This window comes from Elgaria multicarinata, chromosome 4 (assembly GCF_023053635.1).
Source record: "Elgaria multicarinata webbii isolate HBS135686 ecotype San Diego chromosome 4, rElgMul1.1.pri, whole genome shotgun sequence".
In the NCBI taxonomy this organism is placed as follows: Eukaryota; Metazoa; Chordata; class Lepidosauria; order Squamata; family Anguidae; genus Elgaria; species Elgaria multicarinata.
In genome coordinates this window covers 39,381,107-39,397,400 of record NC_086174.1, presented here as the reverse complement: position 1 = coordinate 39,397,400, position 16,294 = coordinate 39,381,107, and the positions used below count along the sequence as shown (strand labels likewise).

The window sequence follows — 16,294 nt, the reverse complement described above, 5'->3', positions numbered from 1 at the left end:
AGCCTGAACTGTGAAAGGCCAAATACCGAAACAACAGTATAAGGCACAGCAGCGTGATTTTTTCCCCTCCTTCTTTTTTTGAGCTTACTCAAATGACCCACTGAGTTCAGCGGAGCTTCGCCGTTGTGAGTATGCACAGGCTTAAGCTATAATACCCGTTGAGCATCATGCTCATCTGCCAACTGTAATGCAGCCTCCGCGTTTCTCATGAATGCCAAAGCGAAAATGGAATTCTAAAGAACCGCAACTTTTTCAAAATGCTTGTTTTAAGCTTCTAGTCCATGCTTGGATCCCCATCAGAGAAAGAGAAAATAATAATTATACAGCTCTGTTTCATATGATTGTTTTAGTATATAATCTCTTAAAGTTTAGGCTAGCTTGACATGTGTCGCTACCTGAATCTATGTGCACTTTATTCAAAAGCAAGTCCCACTGAATTTGATGGAGCTACTCCCAGTCCCTTATAGATAGGCATAGGATTGCAATCATTTTGTAGAACAGTTGGGAATTCTTATAATTGGAATATAGCATATTCCCCTTCTTTTTCACATTTATGTAATTAAATTTTAAAAAAACCCAACAACATTCAGAAAGTTCTCACATGTTAAAAATCAACTTTGACCATGAAGATGAAACCCAGAGTATTTCCAAACCCTGCGGGCAGAGAATTTCACAGCCCAATCTCATGCATGTCTACTCAGGAGTAAGTCCCATTGAGTTCAATGAAAACCTACTCCTAGGTGAGTGAGATTTTGGTCTCAAGTGATCTAGCTTGGAAAGCTGCAACTGAGACAGGGCCGGAGTCAAGGCCCGGCATGGTGGGACACCGGCTGAGGGCCCACACCCCAGCAGGGGCTCATTGATGTGAACCCCCTGGAGTTGCTCCTCTTCATCACCATGGCAACCTGCTTGTTCACCAGCCTCTCGCTCTGGCCCAGACAACGGTGGTGGTGAGCAATTGGAGCAGGAGAAGCCACGGCCTGCTTGCTCATTGTCCCTTTGCCTGTCAAGCAAGCAAGTGAAAGCAACTATGAGAACAAGGATGGGGAGCAATAGCAGCTGGTGACCCTCCAAAATCTGAAGCTGGGACTGATCTGAGAAGTAGATTAGCCTACAATTTAAAGTCAGGGGGCGGGGAAGACTAACACGTTTATCATGGCATACACTCGAAGACTGAAGTCCGCTTCACCAAATGCTTGAGTTATTAGGATGTCACTTCATTCAGTCTGGTAAAACCGATAATCTGTTTTGAAAACGCACATTATAGTGTTACAGTCGAAAGGTGGGGTTAGACTTTCACAGCTGGCTAGTGGGGGGGGGACAGCAAGGAGGCTCTCCAGCCATGAAAAGACGAACAAGTGGGAAAGCCAGTGACTCTTTATTGTTTGTTTTGCCTGCCTGACAAGCAGTGCAGCCCCTGAGAAATATCGGGTGGGCAAAACGTGCAATAAATAGGCACTGTTGTGTGACTTTTTCACTTGTTTTTCTTTTCATGGCAGAAACAAAGTAGCTCTTCTGTGCAGCTTTTTAGCTCTAAGGCAGAGTTCCTTGTAGATAACAAATCCTGGCAGGGTAATTATCTTCTGCCTTTTATTGCTTTTGCCTGTGACCAGATGGCCTTTTAGGCCCCTTCCAACTCTACGATTCTATGAAAACCTCTACATTTTTGGGGTAGTGTTAACAACAAATTTGGACTGCAACCTGATGAAATAAATGTCAGTGCTTTGTTGATTTAAGGCTGCAATCAAACATGCATAGGATGGTACTGTAAATTTGCAAATGGGTAAAATCATTTCTGCAAGTTTGAGGGTATTTATTTATTTATTTATTTATTTATTGCATTTTTATACTGCCCAATGAAGCTCTCTGGGCGGTTCACAAAAATTAAAACCATTCAAAGTATAAAACAAACAGTATAAAACCATAAAATAAAATACAATATAAAAGCACATCCAGGATAAAATCAGCAGCAGTGCAGAAATACAAATTAAAATACAAATTTAAAACAGCAAAGTTAAAATTAATTTATAGATTGTTAAAATACTGAGAGAATAAAAAGGTCTTCACCTGGCAGCTAAAAGAATATAGCGTAGGTGCCAGGTGAACCTTCTTAGGGACCTCATTCCACAGCCGGGGTGCCACAGCAGAGAAGGCCCTCCTCCTGGTAGCCACCTGCCTCACTTTAAGGTGATGTACACACATAGGCTTCATCTTAGTGTGTGAGAATGGAGAACGCCTCTGTTTTAGAAGATGCTTGCCATCTACAGGGGCTGTAGCTCAGTGGTAGAGCACCTGCTTTGCATGCAGACGGTCCCAGGTTCAATCCTCGGCATCGCCAGGTAGGGCTGGAAAAACTGCCTGGAACCCCGGACATCCATTGCTGCCAGTCAGTGTCGACAGTACTGGGCTATTTATTTATTTATTACATTTTTATGCTGCCCAATAGCTGAAGCTCTCTAGATGGATTCATGGTCTGACTCAATATAAAGCTGCTTCCTATGTTCTGATGTACAGTGCTTATAAACACCTGTATTAAATGCGTAGGTATGTGTGTATATTATGTTATATAATATTTTTATAATCTGCCCATTTAACACGGGACACTTTTTTAGTTGATCAATACAGCATTGCATCCCTAAAACAACAACAGCAACAAGTACTCATTCCCATTTTCCCCATCTCTTGTACAGGGACAAGCAAGGCTGAAAAGAAAATGAAGCTGACAGTTAAAGGAGGTGCCGCTGTGGACCCTGATTCAGGTGATTTCAGAATCTTTCCCGTATCCTGTGAACAAGCACTTTCTGCTAACTTTGGGACTGGGAATGTCTTTAAGTTGGGGTTTCACCATCTGTAAAAGCCCGCCTGTCATTGGGCCTGGTTTGCTGCACATGAACTGTGTAAATGTGCCCCTTCAAGCTTACAGTGCCACTGTTCTTAGCACTGTATCCTGTATTAAGGTAACTTTTCTTATGAATTCCAAAGTGGCTGCTTGCAGTAACACTTTTGGTCTTTCACCGCAGGACTTCTGGTGTGGTCCTTCCTAGGCAAGGCAAGGGCATTGGCACCTAGTCACTGTGGCTGTGTGCCGAGGGAAACAGCAAAATCAAATGAGTTGAAAAGGTGGCCCAACTCACACTTGGCAGTGCAGCAACTGTATTAGGAGGTAGAAACTGCACATGCTGTGTAGGCTGGTGGCTCTGATTTTGGCTAGCTCTAAATCCATTCTAAGTTTCAGTCAGAACCAGCCAGGCCTCTGAAGGAACTATCTAAGCTGCTGAACCCATTTGGGAGATATTGTTCAACCCCTTAGATATCTCCTTTAGAGTTCTGGCTGGTTCTGGCTGAAACCCAGGAAATCCAAGCCACCAGCCTCCACTGCGTACCAAGGCCATTCACCACAACCTTAGTGCCCAATCCTTCCCTGTGGACCCCAAAACCATCACCTAGGTTTTTGTGACCCACTGCTGTCCTCTTGCTCCCCATGTTAAGCATCTCCCACCTATATAATCTAAGAGCGAATTATTCTCGTCTAGCATGTCTCAGGATGGTTTCTTTGAATAGCCTTCCCTAACCTAGTGTCCTCCAGATGGGTTGGGACTACAACTCCCAGCATCCTTCAGCTAGCATAGCTGGCTGGGGATGCTGGGAGTTGACATCCAACACATCTGGAGGGCTACAGGTTGGGGAAGGCTGCCTTAGAACGTAAGCAGAGCTATGCTGGATCAGACCAAAGGTAAATGTAGTCCATCACTTTATTCTCACTGTGCCTATGGGAAGCACACATGCAGGACATGAGTGCAATAGCACTCACCCACCCATATTCCCCAGCAACGAGTATTGGGAGGCATACTGCCTCTGACACTGGAGATAATATAGAACTGTCATAACTTGTAGCCGCTGACAGCCTTATCCTCAAAGAGTACAATCCTGCTTGCATGTCTCTGTCTCTCAGCTGGAATGATCTGGGTGATATTAATTTATAGCTGAGGAATCCAGCTTCGGATTGGGGAAGCGGGCCAGACTGCGAGATCTCTTCTAATCTCATGCAATGATCCTCTCATCGCCTTCTCTGGGAAATCTTGTCACATGTTATACATCTGTCTTGTGCTGATCGCTGTCATCTTGCTATAAGAGTGGCTGGCTTAATAGGTTTTGCCTCCTGCTTCAGGGACTTTGGAGGCTGCATTCTCTTCAAGTCATGTTCCGGAGCTGCCTTAAGCAATCCCGGTAGAGCGGAAAGGGGCAAAAGTGCCATAAATAAATGAAATAATTCACCATAAATAATAAATCACAGACAGTGTTAAAATGCCTTTTTAAAATGCCTGTCAGTAAGAATCAGGGAAAGGGGAGAAAGCGATCTTCTGGCATTCCCATGCTGTGCTTGTCTTGTGCTCAAGTTAACATACACCTCGGAACCGCCATACCTGACAGTGCCTCTCCCAGTATAAACCTACCATACATTACGATCAACGTCTGAGGGCCTCTTCCCTGGGAGGCTTGGTGGATGGCAGTGAGAGAAAGGGCCTTTTCAGTGGTGGCCTCCTAATTATTCAATAATCTCCCCAGCAAGGCCCATCTGGCACCAATATTGTGTTTTCGGCACCAGGTTAAGACTTTGTTTTATTTCCAGGCATTTGATGGCCAACATGATGAGCCTCTTTAAGGCATCAGCTGAATCGTTTTGCTTGTCAGTGATGTTTTAGTCACTTTGTGGGATGGTGGTATTTTAACGTATAATTGTTTCAGATATTTTCAATTTTGCATGTTTTAATTGATACCTTGAATGTTTCTCGATGAAGGCATCTAAGAGATCAAATTAGAAACAACAACATAATCTGAATAAGGGCAAAATGTATTTCTCCCTTACACTAGTTCACTGTCTTTTTTGCTGTTGTTTAAACAGGCTTGGAGGATTCTGCTCATGTTTTTGAAAAAGGTGGTAAAATCTTCAGCGCTACTCTTGGTCTGGTAGATATCGTCAGAGGGACAAATTCATATTACAAGCTTCAGCTGCTGGAAGATGACCGGGAAATCAGGTTGGTTTCTCTTCCTTTCTGGTTAGGAATTGTAGCTTGGCTCCAGTAATGAGGTTTGGGTTTGCCTTATTTGCTCTCAGTTTCAATAGTGATTTTGGGAGACCTGAACTCAAAAAAGTTAAATTCTCTCTCTCTCTCCCCTCCGGTCCCACCTGCTCCAAAAAGGGTTCCATGAATTCAGAGCCAGTTTAGGCAGTTGTGCAGAAGCCTCTAGCCCTGTTAGTCTGTGGCAGCAAAAATAACCTTCAGCTGCACTTTTATGCACACCCACATTGTGGTTCGCCCCATTCAACTGGGATGTGCTTACATCTGAGTGGATATGCATAGGATTGTGCTGGCAGTTTTATGTCTCCTTACAGCAGAGATGGGGAATTCGTGTCCCTCCAGAAGGTTGGGCGGCAAACTCCCATCGCCCCTTGCTATTGGCTATTCTGGCTAGAGCTAATGGGAGTTGCAGGCCAGTAACTTGATTCAGCTGCTTCTGTATGTGGAATGGGGTGGGTGTATACTGCCTGTTTGGTGCATTCTCTTCCCCTCCTTATTGTTTTATTATGATTTTATTAGAATGTAAGCCTTTGCGGCAGGGTCTTGCTATTTATTGTTTTACTCTGTACAGCACCATGTACATTGATGGTGCTATATAAATAATAATAATAATAGTGTGACTTGTTCTTTGACTCAGACAGCGAGGCTTAGGAAACTGGGGGGGACGGGACGACAAACTAGCACCCTCGATTTCCAAGGCTTAGGTCTGAAACAGTAGCATTAACCAAGAGGAAGACTCTAGATTTAGTACTGAGGCAGTTTAGAATTAAGCACGCAGGGCTGGCCCTGGCTCCCAAAGAGAGCTTATCAGAGAGATACGCCCTCTCTGCTTATCACTCTCTGTTTTTCCCTATTTTACAAAACCCCAAGTGGGATCTCTGAGATTTCATTTACTTTCATCTTCTTCGGTGCTGCGCCTAAATCCACAAATGCTTTAGAGAGTTCTTTTCTGAGACTGGCTGGGTTCAGATAACATGCTAACATGCAGGCTGGTTGTTGTTGAACCATGGGTTATCGTGTTGTCTGAACGCAGCACTTTTTCCACAGGGTTGCTTGTTAACCATGCAGGCTGGCTTGTTAACCACACTGAGCAACTCAACCACAAGCCATAACTTCTCAAGGTAGATTGTTCAACAAAACTAAACCATACCGCGTGGTTAACAAGCCACCCTGTAGAAATGTGCTGCATTCAGACAACATGATAAACCCACCCACCCTGCAGAAAAAGTGTTGCATTCTGACATCACACTAACCCATCATGGGTTAGTGTGTTGTATGAATCTAGTCACTGCCTCTGTTGCACTTTGTCATAAACTGTATAAAGAGAACAGTAGGAAACAGTAGCTGTTTGAACTGGATGGCCCAGGTGGACCACAAGAGCCAGATCGGTGATTTGTTGAGCATATTCCCCTCGAGATCACTTAGCACAATTAATCCTGACTGCATACTTTTTCTCCTGTTTCCCTTTGTTCCTAGACACTGGGTTTTCCGCTCTTGGGGTCGCGTTGGCACAGTGATTGGAAGCAACAAGCTAGAGCAGATGCCATCTAAAGAGGAAGCCATCGAACATTTCCTGAATTTGTATGAGGAGAAGACTGGCAACTCCTGGCATTCCAAAAATTTCACCAAATATCCAAAAAAATTCTACCCTCTGGAAATAGACTACGGACAGGTAACTTGATGATCCTGTTCAAAAAAGAGAAAAATCAATTGTTTGTCAAGTTCATGCACAGAGGAAATACTTTGGGTTGTTTCAGGGAGACCTACCAGCAAGTGTAGGTCCCACTGACAGCTTAATCCTATGCCTATTCACTCAGAAGTGAATAGGCATGAATTAGCATACAAATCTCCCCTCTTTGCTTCTGTTCTCCTTTTATTTGATAAGGAAAGCAAGTGCATAGAAATCTCATCTATTCTTATCTTAAAACCCCTTCAGATGATCTCGTAGTGTGTGTCTACTGAAGATGTATATCAAGAAAACTTACAGTGATTGGCCTGCAAAATCTGAACTCTGTTATTGACATAACAATGCTCTCCTCCCAAGATTGTTTTGCTTTGGCCCTCCCAAACACCAGCAAAGCAGGAGACGGTGGGGCTTGGCTTGTGTGTTTGCATTGAGGATGGTTGGGATGATGATGTATAAAACTAAATATATGCAGGCCAAAATCAGTGTTGTGTAATGCTGACTATTTAGTTCTTGATTATTTCTCTGTCCCCATCCTCCAATAGATGTATCCCAGCCCAGCTTGAGCTTGGGGGCATGGTCCAGCCCCTGACATCACAGCCTACACACACACTTTTAAATGGCTCCCCCCAGCCTGGCCACCCCACAACTCCCCTGCTATCTCCCATCTCATATTGGAGATAGCAACCGGGATAGACTCGCCTACGGCTTCTGCACCCCTGACGTACAGTGATGTCCTTAATTTACCTAGAAATAAACTAGCCCTGGAAAAAGAGGGCTGAAATTTTCCTAAGCATTGGTATCTCCCTACATTTGGGGAAATTAAATCGGACTCAGTTGGAGATCAGTTTATTTCTTTGGAGCAAAATAGCAACAGTGTCACGCCGTATTCCTCTTGAACCGGTGGATTTTAAATACAGAGAGTTAGATTTTAGTTTAAATGCTGGGGGTGGGGGGGACTTCTGATCTAGAAGATTAGTTGGGAACTACATGTGTATCCAGTCTCTAGCTAGCCTAGTTTAATCAAAATGCATTAAATCCATCTAGTCCAGCACTCTGTTCACACAGTGGCCAATCAGGTGTCAACCAGGAATCCACAAGCAGGGCAAGGGTGCAACAGCATCCTCCCACCCATGTTCCCCAGCAACTGGAGTACATAGGCTTACTGCATTTTTGCTGCCTAATCTGTGCACATATGTTGTTCTCACATACACTCTTGATTTTTCTCCCCCATAGGATGAAGAGGCAGTGAAGAAACTGACAGTGAGTGCAGGCACCAAATCCAAGCTTCCCAAGCCAGTCCAGGACCTGATCAAGATGATCTTCGACGTGGAAAGCATGAAGAAGGCCATGGTGGAATTTGAGGTTGCTAATCGTCTTTGGCTGAACCCCTTCCATGTTGTCCTTCTGCTTGCTGTATGGCGGTGGCAGCAATGCACGCGTGCGCTAGCAGGCCTTTCTTATAGGCCAACAGCCTTTGCCTGCCTCCTTCGCAGATGTTCATGGTGATTTTTTATTGGCAGAAGAGAGGAGGTGCTTGTGTGAAATGTACCTGGTCTAAACCAGGCATGGGCAGACTCCAGGCCCATCCCTGGTGGGATCTACTTTGTCTGGAGAGTGGGGGTGTTTCCTAGATCCATAAACCAGAGCCAGGTGGAAAATAAATAGAACTCGGCTTAAAAGAATTCTCAGCCCAGGAATTACTTTTTGAGGGTCAAAACTGAACAGAAGTCATAGTCCTTCATAAATGCGTTCCTGGTTACCCCAAGCATTGTTCATTTCAGCAGTATTCAAAAGCAAAAATTATAGACCATGATGATTACCTTAATAGTTGTCTTTTACAAAACGTTGTTGGGTAAAAAATACAGACACAATCACTGTTAATAACATCATTGTCTTTATCAGTAGGGCTGGCCCTTCCATGAGGCAGGGTGAAGCCCCCACCAGAAGGCCAGTTGCCTCCTGCTGGTACTCCGGAGAGCCCTACCATCCCCTCTCCCACCATAGCATCTGCCACAGCGAGAGGGTGGCCAGTGGAGCACTCCAGAGCAGTTGCCCTATGGAGTCCTGCGTTGGCTGAAGAAGCAGCCAACACAGCTCTACAGAAATACAGCCAGGCCAAAATGCCTGGCTCTGAGGGGGTCCTTCCTCAGAGCCAAGCATTGTGGGAGGAGCATCTCAGGAAATCGCCCGCTGTTGGTCTTTAACGAGCCATAGGACTCCTTGTTTTTGCTGCAATAGTTTGTCTATATTCTCTGTTTAACGTGCTACTTCTGTTGAGTGATCTTTTAGGCAACTGATCTCCTAAATGTTTTCACATAATGAAGTCCAGCTTTAATTACCTCCACCTATCTCATTGTCAGATTGACCTCCAGAAGATGCCTTTGGGGAAGCTGAGCAAGAGGCAGATCCAGAGTGCCTACTCCATACTTAATGAAGTGCAGCAGGTGAGCATGAATGAAAGAGCTTCTGTAATGACAGAGGGAATTCATAAGGCATTCCAGGCTGGGAGTCAACTTCATTCTCAGCACTTTGCCCCACCCACCGCTGCCTCTACGAATTACATTTCTTTCCCTAAAAGTCTGTATTTAATGAAAGTAAGGTACAGACACTTGGCTATCTAATGAAAGAGTTGCTTTATTCTGTTTGAGTCCCTCTTCTTGCTGGAAGAAATTATTGTTATTAATAGGAATGGCTATGTTGTTTGATTATGTAATGGCTGCTCCACGGGGTCAGCAGCAGAATGCTCTTGTTGAATTTGGCAGTACCGTGCCCTAATGCTTCTATAGGATGGCTTTGTTTGTCACTGCACACCAAGGGACCAAAGATGGAAATTGGGATTGAGCCCAAATTTGTACTTGGCTGCCTGCTTGTCTGTTCTCCGTATTACAAAAGACCATCCCAAGTCCTAAGCAAATGTACTAAAAATCACCAGTTGCAAAAGCCATTTTGGACCTGTTTCTCTGAACAGTTTGCCCTTTTAAAATGGAGAGAAGGATCATGTACGCTGCCTTGGGCTCCTTGGAGGAGAGGTGGGGTATAAATATAATGGCAATGAAGCGTTTTAATTTGATTCACTCTCCCCACGGCCTGAGTTCGATCCCAGCGGAAGCTGGTTTCAGGCAGCCGGCTCAGGTCAACTCAGCCTTCCATCCTGAGGAAGGTTAAATGAGTTCGGTAAAATGAGTACCCAGTTAGCTGGGGGAAAGGTAATAATGGCCGGGGAAGGCAACAGCAAACCACCCCACTATAAGGCCTGCCAAGAAAATGTCAGCGAAAGCTGGCGTCCCTCCAAGAGTCAGTAATGACTCAGTGCTTGCACGAGAGGTTCCTTTTTTTCCCTGGTTGGGTTGCATGATCAAGAATTTGATCAAATTAAATGGGAAAGGCCCTGTGTAATTGGGGACTCCTGGCTCACCTGATCTGATAAGGGATATGTCACTAGTCCCCAGGCTTTGTGGGCTCATTTGGAATGTTGTGAAACTTGTGGGTGCTACCACAAAATGGCTGTCATGGGGGTGTGGCCAGTCACAAAATGGCTTGCTTCTGAGTAGACTGGTCTGTCTGCCTCTCTATCTCCTTAACACAGGGATGGGGAACCTGTGGCTCTCCAGATGGTCATAAACCACAACTCCCACCATTCCTGACCATTGGCCATGCTGATTGTGGCTGATAAGAGTTGAACTCCCAACATCTGGAGGGCAGCAGGTTCCTCGCTGCTGCTCTGATAAAAGCGTACCATGCATGCACACACACACACACTTCAAAAGCTTTCTACTCACCATTAACATTGAGAAATTGCACGTTGCTGTGCTTCTTTGTGTTAGAAATTAGTTGTTTTAATCAAGATCCATAATGAAATCCAATTATTTGGCATGCAAGGTCGTTCATTTAGAGTTCTCAGAAAGGCCTCCGAAGTATTAATTAAAGTGTGATGTACTAAAGGTCTGTTAAAGAAACGCACACACAGTCACAGGGTGGGGGAAATTTGCTACATTGCAACTTTTCCCAATTACAAACCTTGACACCTCGCCATATTCTTCAAAGACTTCAATCCTAATAATCCTAAACACACTTACTAGTGAGTAGCCTCCATTGAACTTGGTGGGATTTATTTCATAAGAACTTAAGAGCCATGCCATGCTGGATCAGATCAAAGGTCCATCTAGTCCCGCATTCTGTTCATGCAGTGGCCAGCCAGCTGCCTGTGGGAAACTCACTAGTAGGACATGAGGTTAATAGCACCCTCCTGGTTTTATTCCTAGCAACTGGTGTAAATAGGAATACTGCCCCTGATACTGGAGATAGTGTATAGCCATCAGGACTAGTAGCCATTGATAGCCTTCTTCTCCAGGAATTTGTCTAATTCCCTTTAAAGCCACCCAAATTGGAGCCCATCATGTGGTAGCAAATTCCATAGTTTAACTACATGGTGTGTGACATAGTACTTTCTTTTAACTCTCCTGAATCTCCCACGAATCAGTTTCATGGGGATACACCTGTTGGGTTCTAATATGAGAGTGGGAGAAAAATGTCTCCCTATCTGCTTTCTCCACATCATTCATAATTGTGTATGCCTCAACAACATCTCCCTTCACTTGTCTTTTCTCTAAGCTAAACAGTCTGGATGTGGTAACCTTTCCTCAAAGTGGAGTTGCCTAGGGTGACCATATGAAAAGGAGGATAGGGCTCCCGTATCTTTAACAATTGCATAGAAAAGGGAATTTCAGTAGGTGTCACTCGTATGCAAGCAGCACCTGGTGAAATTCTCTTTTCATCAAAACAGTTAAAGCTGCAGGAGTCCTGCCCTCTTGTGTAGCTGGTCAAGAGGGCATGGCTCCTGCAGCTTTAATCTTTGTGATGAAGAGGGAATTTCAGCAGGTGCTGCATTTCCATATGGGCAGGGCTCCTTTCCATATGGTCACCCTAGAGTTGCTTCAGCCCACCGGTCACGTTCGTTGCCCTTTTCCCAACTTTACAATATCCTTTTTTAGGTGCAGTGACCAGAACTCCACTCAGTCTTCCAAGTGTGGTCACACTAGATTTGTATAAGGGCAGTTTTATTTTTGATTCCTTTTGAAAATACTACTGCTAGTAGTAGTATGTCAGAGTATACACAGGTAAAACTGCATTGTGTTCATTTAAACATGGTTCTTCGGCCAGCTGTACTGTAACCTGTTCATTTCTCATTTAAAAAACAAAAGCAGCCATAAGTGCTCGACCTCACTCTGTGGATTTCCATGGGACTTACTCCTAAGTCAGTGTCCATAGGACTGCAGCCTTCATGATCTTGAAGTCTTAGAACTGCCTTCCCCAACTTGGCGCCCTCCAGATATGCTGGACTACAAGTCCTATCACCTCCAGCCAGTGTGGCACCAGTTTTAGGAAGCCTTTCAGAACGTTTGATCTACTAAACTGCTAGCCTAAGCCAGGACTAGATTTTTCTCACGAACTTGTCACTCCCAAGGGTTTTTATTTTGCTGCTTTTCCTCCTCGCACAGGCAGTTTCTGATGGTGGCACGGATTCCCAGATACTGGACCTCTCCAATCGCTTCTACACTCTCATCCCTCATGACTTTGGGATGAAGAAGCCTCCTCTTTTAAACAACGTAGACTACATCAAGGTACTGATGGGGAACGTTGGACACCAATTGCCAAATTCACTTTTGACACATGGGCGCTTAAGGCAGAAATCTCATAAATTGGCTTCCGATAATATTTATTACAGGATAGAAATATCAAGCTCGTGGGTTTAGTGTAGTTGCACCCAGCATTGACTTTTCTAAGCCACTTTGGGGCAGTGGGTGGAGTGTTGGAGTTGGACCACAAAGACTTGGGAGTGAATCCTTGCTCAGACATAATTTTTACTGGGTGACTTCAGGTGAGGGCCCTTCTCTCAGCCTAATCCAACCCCAAAGGATTGTTGTGAGAAAAATTGGGGTGGGGGGAGGGAAGACCCATGTCCACAGCCCTGAGTTCCTTAAATGAACTCAGAGACTACGTAGGAAGCTGCCTTATACTGAGTCAGACCCTTGGCCCATATACCCCAGTATTGTCAACACTGACTGGCAGCTTTCCAGGGTTTCAGGCAAGACCTGCTATAGCCCTACCTGGAGATGTTGAGGTTTGAACTTGGCACTTTTTGCATGCAAAGCATGTGCTCTAGCACTGAGCTAGTGTTCCTCCTTTGTGTAGAGTATAGAGTGCTTTTAACAGGAGGGAGCTGCTGTTCTTGTAACGGGCACTTCTTAAAGCAGTACAGTAGAATAACATCTCAAACGAGCTATTGCATGAAGACATCCTAAGGCCATCAAATATGTGCATTACCAAGCATTTTTTTAAACTTATTTTTATTGTAAAATTTCAACAAAAGAAAAGAGGTGGAGGAGGATGAAGAAAATGGCTATATATATATATATATATATATATATATGAGAAAACACAAGCTTCTAAGAACTATACATAAACTTCAATAGAAGCAAACCAAATATCCAAATAAGTATCCATACTTATATAAACCATCCGTTCAAATCTTGAAAGCATTGTAGAATCTTCAATCCATTGCATTGCAGGAGGGGACCGTTTCTCCTTTCAATGTTGTATTAGCGGCCTTTTAGCTGTCAGAAGGGGGTGGAGAATCCATTTGCATTGCCAACCATAACCACATCTTCTTGTTTATCAAGTCCAAAGTGGACATGTTGGACAATCTGCTTGACATTGAGGTCGCCTACAGCCTACTCAGAAGTGGTGGTCAGGATGGAGATAAAGATCCAATTGATGTGAATTACGAGAAGCTCAAAACAGATATCAAGGTAAAAAAAAAAAAGACGAAGAAAGTGGCAGGAAAGAAGGCTATTATATATGGTGGAAAGGTCTTCCTCTTGACCCCAACTGTTTTATTTCCTACTTAACCAGGCTGGATAAATCTAAAGAGTGCATGTTGTTACCTGCTCGGAGATACCAGACAAGTGTAACCATTTCAACCTGTAGTCATGTGTGGTGTTACCTAGAGGCTTCGGTCCATTCATTTCATCATCCATGTGTAGCCTTCAGTATTTTCATCTTGAACACTAAGCCAACGATTCTGCATTTTGTAATTTCATTTCATTTTTTTGAGTGTGTGTGTGTGTGTGTATGTGCTATCTATCTTTTCAATCTTCATTACAATATAACTCCTTTCTAAGGCTTTTTTTCCCATTGTGTATCTCAGTGGGTTTCCCTCTGGGTAGTACCGGATTGACAGCTCTCTCCAAGAGAGAGAAAGCAAAAGAGACAGGACCAGTGGGGGTTAAGGCATTCATTGGTCCTAAGAGGTACACTGTTGTGAGCCCTGAAAGCCCAGCTGAGTATCCAGAGAGTAGTAAAGACTTAATCTGTAAAAGGAGCCAGCTTTCTTTTCTCGCAGTTTGGCTCTTTTTAAAGATCTAATTTCTTTTAAATAAGAGTCCAGAGAGTTCTACACAGCATGGATGGAAGCCCCCACCCAAAGGTTTTTTACATCCAGGAAAAACGTAATAGGGTTGGGTTGCACATCTTTGACAAAATCCTGATGGCTGTGCCTTAAATGTAATGAGGACTACTTCAGTCCTACCTTCTCTTGACATCTCACGGGAAAACACCCTCACTCCCAGTTTTTTTTAAGCGTGGACTTTCTCTATTGTGATAACTCCTCATGTCCTTGGCTACTCCAAGTCTCTCTAAGACACTGCAGGTTTTAGGTTTTCTTTCCTTTGACCTCGTTCCATCTTCTTACCTGACTGTGGCTGCAATCCTGCAATCTGAGATTATGCCTTATTTAATACAAGGACACTTCTAAGTAAGAACATTTAGTATTTCACTGCATGTCTATTCCTTAGTTGCCCTTCCAGCATTGTTCCCCCCTAAAAAAACCTTTGTCCATGCCATGGTGCTCGAAGCCCAAATAAGTAAACAGAATAGTACTTTTACCCTAAGATTCACGCATGAAAAGCAAAGTGAAATTGACTGGATTCTGGACTTGCTTGTACAGGATCCACTTCAGTCTCAGATTAATTAGGCACTTCTTAAACCAGACGGGGGGTTTTTTGTCATTGAGAAGGTATGACCCAACTGCCCCGTTCAATGGGATTGTGAAAGCATGGTTAAGCTGTATAATCGTTTTAATAGTTGATCATGTTTGTAGCATCCTTTTTTGCTTCATTCGGTTTCAAAAACAATTTTTTTTCTTCTCAACTTCCTTTGTAGGTAGTAGACAAAAACTCCGAGGAAGCAAAGATCATAAAGCAGTATGTTAAGAACACTCATGCAAGTACTCACAACGCATATGACTTGAAAGTGGCGGAGGTAGGTTCTGAAAACATTGAGAATTTAACATTTAAATTTGGTTATTTTTACTCTCTTGTCTGTTACTCTACACAGTGTGCTGCATAGCTAACCTCTATAAGCTATATTTCAAAACTCATACTCAGGGAATACAAGCTCTTTTGTGATTTAATCTGGTCTTACACTGTCCTGCCTCTTGGGGCTGGTGCAAACTATGCTCCTTAACCATGCTTAAGAAACTGGGGATGGGTATTTAAACTTTCTCTTCCCAGATCTAAAGCCTACAGGTGTGGACAGGAAAATAGGGCTGTGGAACAATTGATCTCCATGGCTACAGACACCACCCAGCTTTGATCATGGTTAAGGTTTATGTTGGCACCATGGATAGTGTTTACTGGGTTTCCATCTTGAGTAGTATTTGAGATAGTTTCACACAACAACCCCTGCTCAAGGTTGAGTAGGGGTTGAGGGTGGATTGTCGTTGAACCATAGGTTGTTGTGTTGTGTGAACCTAGCCACACTAACAAACCATGGTTTGTTAACCACAAACCCACAGTTCACAACCCAGCAACAAAACTTGTTAACACAGTTGGGTTCACACAACAGCCCCACGGTTCAACAACAACCTACTGACCCTTGAGTATGGCTTGTGGTATCACATGAACCCAGTCACTGACCTGGCTTGTATGTAACGGCAAGCCACCCTGAGTAAATTTCCCCTCAGGGCTTGTCATTTTGAATTTTAAAAATGAATACTGCAGTGAGGGTGGGTTGTTGCAGTGGTTAACTAGCCACCTAGAACCCATGGCCTATTTTAGGGTTTTGGGTGGCTTGTTATAAAAAATGTAATAAATAAATAAATAAATATTGTTAACCACTGCAACAACCCACTCTTGCCAGTTTCGCATATAGCAACAAGCTGTGGCATGCCCCTGCCACAGCTTGAATTTTCAAAATGGTAGCTGGCACTGCAACAAGATGCCCTGTGGTGAAATTCACCCACAGTGGCTTCTCATTGACCCTGTTCAGATGACACACTAAACCATGCTGGTTAAGCATTTTGAGCTAAACATTATGGTTTAGCATGTCATGTGACCCATTCCTAACTATGGTGGCTACATAACCACAGTTTAAATATGCTCACTAGTACAATAAACTGAAGGCTGTGGTTGTAATAACAGAACACAATTGGGGTGCTTAGCACTCAACCACAAAAGCTCACATTTGA

General features: G+C 43.8%; 1 protein-coding gene across 1 annotated transcript in view; it reads left to right on the top strand.

Annotated features, from left to right (window-relative positions):
- Nucleotides 1-16,294, top strand: part of PARP1 (poly(ADP-ribose) polymerase 1) — a 52,831-nt gene that overhangs the window by 28,473 nt on the left and 8,064 nt on the right. The window contains exons 11-18 of the mRNA XM_063124135.1: nt 2,691-2,759; nt 4,904-5,036; nt 6,558-6,753; nt 8,002-8,130; nt 9,129-9,212; nt 12,267-12,389; nt 13,449-13,577; nt 14,989-15,087. Coding sequence (XP_062980205.1) covers nt 2,691-2,759; nt 4,904-5,036; nt 6,558-6,753; nt 8,002-8,130; nt 9,129-9,212; nt 12,267-12,389; nt 13,449-13,577; nt 14,989-15,087 — 962 coding nt within the window. The remainder of the gene's footprint in view (nt 1-2,690; nt 2,760-4,903; nt 5,037-6,557; nt 6,754-8,001; nt 8,131-9,128; nt 9,213-12,266; nt 12,390-13,448; nt 13,578-14,988; nt 15,088-16,294) is intronic.